Source organism: Octodon degus, unplaced genomic scaffold (genome assembly GCF_000260255.1).
Source record: "Octodon degus isolate 3935 unplaced genomic scaffold, OctDeg1.0 scaffold00206, whole genome shotgun sequence".
Lineage (NCBI taxonomy): Eukaryota > Metazoa > Chordata > Mammalia > Rodentia > Octodontidae > Octodon > Octodon degus.
Window position 1 is genome coordinate 954,385 of NW_004524782.1, and position 9,537 is coordinate 963,921.

The window sequence follows — 9,537 nt, forward strand, 5'->3', positions numbered from 1 at the left end:
GATGCCTTGCCAAGCTTGTTCTAAGTAGGTGCTTTAGACCACTGAGCCATCTCTCCAGCCCCTCTAGGTTTGTTTTTAGTAACAGTTACTTTCTAAAGGTATCTGGCAAGGAGATAGCTCAGTGGCACAAGTGCCTGCCTGGCAAATGCTAGGTCCCAAGTTTGATCCCTGGCATTAAAAAAAAAAAAAGGCAATAAAAGAAAATAAAGGTACTTGCTAAGGCCAGGATCTTGGAAGCAGATGTCTTTGTTCCCCAAAACTATGTCCTGATAAATGTTTACTGTCCCAAAGTCTGGTGACTTTAAATTATAAACTGCATTACTCACAGGAGGCTGGGTCTACTCTGTACCTTGTCATTAAAAATCCACTTAGGAGTTCAATAATCAGAATAATTATTGCAAAATGCTTTTGAAAACAGATTGTATAAACAAAGAATAATTATCTTTCTTACAAGTTAGGGATTTTTCTGGATGCTTTCATTATCTTTACAAGCACAATTAGTGTGATTCTAACTAATTAGCTTTAAGGCCTAAAGCAACTTTCCATTCCCCCTATACTGACCAGCTTTCCATGGAAAGGATTATTCTTTCACTTCCCATCAGAGAAAGCTAAGGCCTAGTGAGATGCTGGGCTTTGTCCAGATTTACAGAGCGAGGCAGGCACTAAAGTAATGAGTGGGGCCCAGACTGCCATGCTCACAGCCTGTGCCCCAGCATAGTGGGAAGGGAGACGCAGAGGTGCCTTGGCTTCTGTACCCTTGTTGAGTGTCCCTTTGGTCTCCCGCTGCCACCCTCTCTCACTAGATGACAATGGCTGCCTCCCTCTTCCCTAGTCTCCTTGGCCTTTTCCTTGCCTCTCCAATTCAGGCTCCTCCCCACAGCTCTCCTGAGCTTTTCAAAGACTTCTCACACTGATCAGAATCCCCACGGCCTCAAGGGTAAGGTCCTGACCCTTCCTAAATCTCCAGCCTCCTCTCCCCTTTCTACTGGGCTCCAGCCATGCTGGACGTCTTGGGCGCCCAGACTGGCCTCACTGGTTTCCTCCTCCACCATCCTGCCTCCCTTGGCTGGAAGCCTTCAGATCTCAGGACTTCTAACTATCTTGGCCCCCGAATTTTCTTCTGTCACATTTATAATTTTGTATATGGAAACTGTGTAAAACCGGAACTTGTGCACAACTGTATTTTTAGCCCTAGTGCAGGAATGATGCTACCATTACAGACAGGCAATGTCATTGCATGTGTATGTATTTCATTACATTGTATGTCAGTGTAATTATTTTTTTAATTTTTTATTTATTTGTGTGTGTGTGTGTGTGTGTGTCCAGCTCAGCCCACCAGGGGGCGGGGCTGGCTGGCATGTGGTGCTGGGGGATTGAACCGCGGTCCCTGTGCTTTGCTAAGCTTGTTCTAAGTAGGTGCTTTAGACCACTGAGCCATCTCGCCAGCCCCTGTCAGTGTAATTATAATAATGAAAATATCTATATTTACACCTACAAAAGAGATGTGCACATTGTGCACTCCTGCCAACTCCTTTATTGTCGTAATCAAAGTATGAGTTAGGTGTCATTAACATACCTATCCATATACATCCCCCCCCCCCCCCCCGGCCTTCACACTGAGGTATATTCCAGGCCTTTTTTATTCTGTGAGATAGGGTTTTGCTAAGTCCCTAGATTGCCCAGGCAGGACTCCTGGAAATGGAATCCTCCTGCCACAGCCTCCGTCAGCGCTGAGATGACGCGTGCACACTGATACACTGGGCTAATACTCCTATTTTAGGGATGAGAAAATAGAAGCGCAGAGAACTTAACAAATTTGCCGTGGTCAGTTTGGGTCTGGCACAGGGATGAGAAAGACAACCAAGAATGTTAGAAACAATTTTGAAAACGTAAAGGACTTTGGATCCCGGGAACTAACTTTTTTCTTTCTTAGGGAAGGGTCTACAGGGTGTTCAGGGTCTCACTACTAGATCAGACTTGGAGTTATCTGCCTGTTTACAGCCTCCCAAGCGCTGGGATTACAGGCTCCCGCCAACACGCCCAGTCTCAATTGCTGTCTCAGCGCGCCCCAAGGGCAGGGCCGGCATGGTAGGCTTGGGATGGAACCCGGGCCCCTGCGCGGGCTTTGATCCGCTGAGCTACTTGGCCGGCCCTGGAACTAACTTCTGCATTCTGACTCTTTGGCCAATTTGTGTAGACCAGAGTGGTGGCCAGGCCTAAGTTTTCCTAATAATGCTCTGTCTGGTGCTATTATCCCCTAGTTCTGGAGACTTCGAGGTGGCTTCCAGACCCAAACTGGAGCATGCAAACAATACCTGTGCTGCCGAGGTTACTCCCCTTGGGCTCCTTTCAGGGCCCGCAGCTCTCCTGCGCATGCGCCCAATATATCACACGCGTTCACTTCCTCCACTGCGTTTTCTCACCAGTCACAATATGCGTGGCTCCCACGAGGCGCGCCCCTTCCTCCAGCGCTCGGCGCCGCAGGACCCCACAGAAGGTGCAGCAGGAGCGGCTGCGGCCCGTGCCGGCCGTGCTGCGGGCCACAGCGTCCATGGTCCAGCCCCCAAAGAGGTCCTCGTAGGCCACGACGGTGAGCGGCAACTCCCAGCGCGCCGCCTGGCGCCGCACGGCCGCCAGCGCTGCATCCCGGTAGCCGCTGATGCCCTCATCCACAGCCACAAGCCGCAGCGTGATGTCCAGGCGCGGCGCGAGCTCCCGCAGCACGTGCGCCAGCACGGTGGAGTCCTTGCCCCCTGAGGCGCCCACGGCCACCACGGCGCCCGGCGGCAGCAGACGGCCCGCGACCACCGTGTGCAGCACCTCGGCCTCAAAGGCAGAGCAGAAGCAGGGTCCGCACAGCGCCTGCCCCGAGCGCGGGCGGCGGAGGGCGGCACGGGCCGCGTGGCAGGAGGCGCAGGTCGGGGCGGGCATCGCGGGGTCACCGGCCTGGGTGGCAACTCCTGGATGGGAGAGAGGAGGATGACACATGAACCTTGAATTGTGGGGAGGCTGCCTGATGGCGTCCTATGTGCAGTGGACCGGGGGACAATGTGCGCACGGGGAGCAGCTTTGTCCCACGCTGGGGGTGGAAGTTTATACTTGAGTTACAGGGAAGGATTCCACCATCTCCGGAAAGACTTCTTGGATTACACCCCTTATGCACCAAAAGAAGAGGTGGTTTCAGGAGGAAGGAGGAGGACAGAAGCAGGCTATACTCAGAATTAGGTTCGTCCATTCCTGAGGGACAACAGTGCCTGGAAGGACCAGTTATTTGCACAGCTCCTTGCTGCAGCCTTGACCTAAGGGACAAGGTGGCTGTCAGTGACGAGAGCCTCTGGGTATCTGAGACTCAGGAGAGGAGCGAGTCAGAGACTCTTAAGGCCAGAGGGAGGCCAAGGGGCTGCGCTTCTGTTGGGGGAAGGTGGATAAACCTAAAGGATCAATAGGATTCACTCTGGGGGACAGGACACCCTGTCCAGGAATCGGTCCTCCTCAGTTCTTCTGAAAGGCAGGGTGATCACTTCCTCCAGAGACAGAAGCTCTACCCGTAGCCAGGCTCTACATTTTCAGGCGTGCAAGCTTCTCTGGCCTCAAGGTGACAGGGCTGAGCCCATCCTTGACCCTTTGGGTTCACTACTTTTCTGCCACATCCCTCCATACCCAGCCGTGACCCCAGCCTTCCAGCCACACTTTCCTTGGCCCTGCCTGCCTGGCGAACACAGAAAATCCTAGTACCCATCTCCAAGCCAACATCATGTCCACCTTGAGCTTCTCATTGTTCAGAGCAGGCCATGCCTGACCAGCTAGGGTCTGTCACAATATCTGCTTACCCCTCAACTCGAGAGCACCAGCTCCCTTCGCCCTGTAATTTTATGTCAGCATTTACTATCTGTAACCTTCACAAGGCCAGGGACCAACCCCAAATCCCTGATTCCTTGAACCAAATGGGCTTTCTGCAGTAAAAGGGACTTCCGTACTTTAGTTTTTGAGGGCAGAAGGTTGGAGCCTGGGAAGCTAGGGCTATTCTTTCTCTCACTACTCCTGTCACTCCCTGTGTAGGTGACTCCAGATTTTAAGGTCAAATTCTGACCTTTTTTCCAGCGGTATCCTCAGAACTCAAATTCCAGATCCTCAAAGAGAACATGGCAAATCCTGTTTGTAAAACAGAACAGCAGCCAAACTCCATCTCCACTGCTGGCGTCCTTCTTTGGGTCACCTCTCTCCCAGACCGTTGCAGGAAGCACCTCACTGATCTCCCTGCCTCCGCCTCCTCTCTTCCACACAGCCCTTCCACACGTAGCATCTGTCTGTGGATCTTGTCCCACAGGAGCAAATGCCAGGCCCTAGCAACCTGGCTCTGTTTAGCTGACCTCTTACCCTCCCAAGCACGATAGCCTCTCAAGAGCACAAGGAACATGCCTGCCTCTGCTCGGAGTATAGTGTGCGATGCACCAGACAGCCCTTGCTCATCAGGAATACCCATAAGTGCTGAGCAACGCCCCTTGACACCTTTTCTGCCCTGGCTTCTGACCCAGCCTTCCCTTTCATGTCTAAAAGAGTTCTTTCAGTGCCTTTTGCAAAGCAGTCTTCATGTTCTCAGGTCCCGCTTGGCACCCTCTTGTCACTCGTGGGTGGCTCTGAATTGTGATCCTCAAATGCACCCACAGGCCACCCTCCAAATATCCCTGAGTGGGTGGGGAGGGCTGCTAGGATGCTCTAGCCCGACCCGTTTCTTCCTCAGTGCTGTTCTCGGGTCCTCAGAGCCCCCGCCGTCTTCCACTCACTTCTGCAGCACAGGGCGTAAGTTAGTCCGCACTCAGGTATCACCCTCTGAATCGATGGCCACCTGATCTTAGAGAGTCCCTACCTTCAGTGAGGGTCCTGCCAGATGAGGCTGTACACCTCGGCAAAGTCTCATTGACCGTGATGTGGAATTTTACCTTTATTCAGAGGGTGACAGTTTCCATGATAGGGCTTGGGGCAAAGAAGTAATGAGATCGGACAGATTTTCAAAATGCTTTTACCTGTTGTGTGACGAAGACTCTACAGGTAAAGGCAGAAACAGAAGGCCAGTGTGCAGGGCTACGGCAGCCGGCAGGGAAAGCTGACCTGGGCTGCACAGAGCTGGGCTTAGTAGGTGGCCGCGATGAGGGACTAGTTACGTGTGCACAGACAGGACACAGACCCTAAGGTCACCTCCAGAATCCAGCCATGTCAGAAAGACAGTCCTCCGTGGCTCCACCCGGGCAGAGGTTCTAGGGCAGGTGAGAGACCTCCTGATGTAGCTCCTGGGGCAGGGGCAGGCAGATGCTCTTGTACCCAAACAGAAGAGACTAATCTGGTGAGAGGGGCTAGACGCGTGCGGGACGCAGGCCTTGGAAATCACAGAAATGAGTGTCACCACCTCTGAAAGACCCTCAGATCTCCCAAGGTACCGCCACACGCTGGGCAGCGAGGGCACCGATGCGCGTGGGACGGACTCACCTGGGAGAAATTCGGCTCAGTACTTCCAAACTTCCAACCATGAGGGTTCCAGACGCGGAAGTAGCTCCGAGACTACGACTCCCACAAGGCTTTGGGGTTGCCTTGCCATCGACTCCCAGAATGCAACAGCTTCTCCAGAGCGACTGTGCGTTCTGGTCCGCTGGGCCTACGACTCCCAGCAACCCATGCGTTCCGAGGTTCACTCCATCGCCCGCTCGTTTTTCTGCGTCTGCGCACGGTCCAGAGGCGAGGTGGAGCTGTGCGTAATGGTTGATGGGGCAGCTTGCTGTCGCCGTGCTGATTGCCGCAGAGGCTCAGTTGCATCATGCTGATTTCCTATTTTTGCGGGATTAGTATAGACCGTTGAAGAGCTTACTGAGCGTATGATTTCTACCCTTTAAAGCAGGGTTGCTTGTGGGACTAGAAGGTGGTCAGTGGGAGGATTTGGCGGATGGAGTTGAAGTGGTAGCATTGGGGTAGCGTTGGGAACGGTGCGCCTGCGCAGGTAGAAGGGCGGGTATGGGGGAGCTGTGAGGCCGAAGGGATTGTATGAGAATCAGCCGTCAGCAGTTGGTGGTTTGCTTTTTCTGCACGTGTCTTGGCTCTGGGTAATGAATGCAAGTGACTGCGCAGCCGTGTGTATGGGCAGCCGTGAGACCACTACACAATCCCTTCCCGTATAAATGGAAGTGCTGTCCAAGATGGTAGACAGGTGAGAGAAGACTTCGTTTATCAGAGACTGTAGACCCTGACTTCCAAAACGAAGAAACCGCATATTTCTATGACTTTCCTTCCTCCAAGCCCCATTCACCACCCCGAGTCTTTTCCACAGAGTTCCCCGATCTAATGTTGTCTCTTCCCTTCTCAAGATTTTTGATGTTTTCCCAGGGCTGTCAGGGTAAAGTCAAGCCTCTCAGCCTGCGCTGGAGGCCCTGGGCACCTTCCCACCCTCAACACTCGTTGCCCTTTGTAGGGTCTGGCGATGCCCTCCTGAGAAGCTACTGTCTGGTAGAAGACACCATCGTCTGGCGAAGCCTTGCTGGGCCTCTGCATCTCTGGCCACGGAGGCGCTAGTCTGCAGCAGAACACATATCTGAAGGCTGCAGTCTGCGTCTGCTCCTTGTCACAGCGCTCTTCTCAGTGCTCGCCCATGGCTAGAAACTCCTCTGGATAGAACTGGCATGCAGGGTCCTACACCGAGCTCAGCAGCATCTGATACCGAGGAAAGAGGTGTGCGTGTGTGTCCCTGCAGTCTGTGTTTTGGCCCAGGTCCAGCTCTCGTCCAGCTGCCTGCTAGTGTGTTTTTGCAGATCGCTGTTCCAGCATAAACCCAGTCTGGTTCCGGTGCTAAGAAACTGCATTCTGAGGAAACTCTCTGTCTCATCTTTTTTTTTTTTTTTTTTTTTCTTTGATACAGGGACTTGCTACACAGTTCAGGCTCATAGTGATCCTCCAGTCTCAGCCTCCCCAGTGTTGGGACTATAGGCATGTGCCACCACACCTGGTTTCAGGGCAGGTATGGCATTCAGTACTGGGGATTAAACTCAGGACCTTGGACTTTGCAGGCAGGTGCTTAGACTACCAGATTGTCTCCCTATCTCCCTATCCCATCTTGATGAGCTCCAAGGGTCACAACTAAGGCAAGTCCAACTGAGCGCTTGGGCATCCTTGTAACTGTCAAACCATGCTGGGTCTTCCCAGGGTGTAAAGTTTTCAGACGCTGAGTTCAGAATGAGGGAGCTGGTGTGGGTTCAGGAAGAGGCAGATGAGTCAGCTTGGGCCAAGGGAGGGAGAGAGGGCTGGATCTTTTGACTTCTCACCCCCTGCTCTCTAGATCCGGATGAAGGCCTCAAGTCACATGGAGCATCTCAGGCTTCCTTCATGGGCACAAGGTCTGCGGCTGCTCTGTGCCGGCTGCATGCAGCACTAGGCTGGCTGAACTGGGACCTTACCCAGACGTGTCCTAATCTTCAAAGCTACGAACATGCATCTGCAGTGATGCAAACTGAGAAGGTAGGATGAAGAGCTCCCTTGCCCGAGCCATGTCCTGGAGGAAAAATCATATGTGTGGTCAGGAATTTACAGACTGGATATACAGATATATGGAAAGTATAGGATAGCATCATGTCCACATGTATGTGTATATATTTACAGAGAATAGGAGCTCACTGAGTATATATATGTTCTGTAAATATATAAGAACTCAAGAGTTGGACATGGCGGTGCACATCTGTACTCCCGGTTACTCAAAAATCAGTGGCGGGAGGACGGGACATTGGAGGTCAGCCTGGGCATTATAGCAAGACTGCCTCAAAAGCAGTTCAAGGGCTGGCGAGATGGCTCAGTGGTCTAAAGCACCTACTTGGAACAAGCTTGGCAAAGCACAGGGACCGTGCTTCGATCCCCCAGCACCACATGCTAGCCCACCCCCTGGTGGGCTGAGCTGGCCACACACACACACACACACACACACACACACACACACACACACAATAAATAAAAATAAAATAAAAATAAAATAAAAATTTTTAAAAAAAAGCAGTTCAAAAAGGGTTTGAGGTTTACCTCAGTGGTAGAGTGCCTCTGTGCTCTGTCTGCAGTGCTGAGGGGCGGGGGGACCAACAGGACACACCTCAATAAGAAATCAGTCTAAGGAGCCGGGGAGATAGTTCAGTGGAATAAGCACTTGCCTGGCAAGCGCAAGGACCTGAGTTCAATCCCCGGTTCCACCAAAAAAAGAAAGAAAGAAATCAGTCTAATATGTATAAGTGGGCCCAGGACTTCAACAGACTATCAGAGACATGCAGGTTCTGAATAAGTACATGAAGATGTACTTCATGAGTCAGCAGAGAGATGCAAAGGGGAGCCACAGTGCCATGAGATGAAAGCAGAGTGCTTGAAGTGAAAGAGCAGTCACTCTGAGTGCTGGAGAGGTTGTGGGGGCATCCGGGGCTCCTGCCCGCTCTCGGTGAGGGTGTAGGATGGGACAGCCCCTTTGGATGACATTCTGAGTGTCTTAATAGTCGAGTGCAGGCTCGCCCTTAGCGCTTTTCGTTACCATTCCTTGGCATTTACCCGGGAGAAAGAGTATATATTTGTACAATGATATTTATAGAACGTAGCTAGGCCTAACTGCGAGCAAGCCTTAGACACATCACAGAGGAAGTTGTGTGTATCCATCAGTGGGACACTAGTACGTAGCAAGGAAAAAGTGCTGGCATGTGCCCCAGCACAAGGAATCTCGAGCTAATGATGCTGACTGAAAGATCGCAGACAGAAAGCCCATAGTCGAGGAGAGCTGACAGCCCAGGGCAGTGTGCCACTCCTCGGTAGTCTCCTGTGAAGCCGTCCTTCTTTCCCTCCTCCTCCCTTCTCAGCACTCTTCTTCCCCTTCTTGTCCCCTCCACTGCCGCTCCTTTCTCCTCCTTTTCTTCTTCCTCTTTCTCCCTCCTTTTTCCTCCTTTTCCGTTCTCCCCGTAGGTGCCTCAAATCTGGGCCCCTGTGTTTGAAAAGCAGGGACCTCCTGACTGCTGATTCTCACCCTCATGAGAACCTCCAGGGATCCACCTGCCCCTGGGCGGCTGATCTGTGGAGCAGGCTCAAGCTTTCACTCCTGGGAAGCCAGGTGTGGATTCCACGGGCCCTTCAGGAGTCACATACAAGAGTCTGCATACCACTTTCCATTTGGGGGGTCAGAATAATGATCCCCCCACCCCAGGCAACCACTCCAGGGATGGACATGAAAGACACCTCTCCATTCTTATTGAGGTAAAGTTCTGGATGTCAGACGGGCCTCTGATGGAGTCACAATAAATGCCGGCAAGAGTAGGGGTTCTCTCTTCTGCCCCATGGTCTCACCTTAGCACTGCCCCCCCAGCTCCTGATTGCACTTGTGTAGTTTGCCATATTTCTCACACAGAACAAACTTTTGCTCCCTTATGTATTGAGTCTGGGGATCTCGCTTAGACAGGGATTTCTGTGTGCTCACAGTGAAGACTATCTCCATTTGGGCTGATGATTAGGGCCCGTGGCATCAGCAAAAGGGTCATCATA

The 9,537-nt window shown here is 52.3% G+C and overlaps 1 protein-coding gene across 1 annotated transcript in view; it reads right to left on the reverse strand.

The window, feature by feature from the left end:
• Ctu1 (cytosolic thiouridylase subunit 1) overlaps nt 1-5,541 on the reverse strand; it is a 7,666-nt gene extending 2,125 nt beyond the window's left edge. Inside the window, exons 1-2 of the mRNA XM_004644662.2 lie at nt 5,485-5,541; nt 2,424-2,960 (exon numbers count right to left, since the gene is read on the reverse strand). Of these exons, the coding sequence (XP_004644719.1) occupies nt 2,424-2,931 (508 nt within the window). The 5' untranslated portion in view covers nt 2,932-2,960; nt 5,485-5,541. The remainder of the gene's footprint in view (nt 1-2,423; nt 2,961-5,484) is intronic.
• Nucleotides 5,542-9,537: the final 3,996 nt, after the last annotated feature.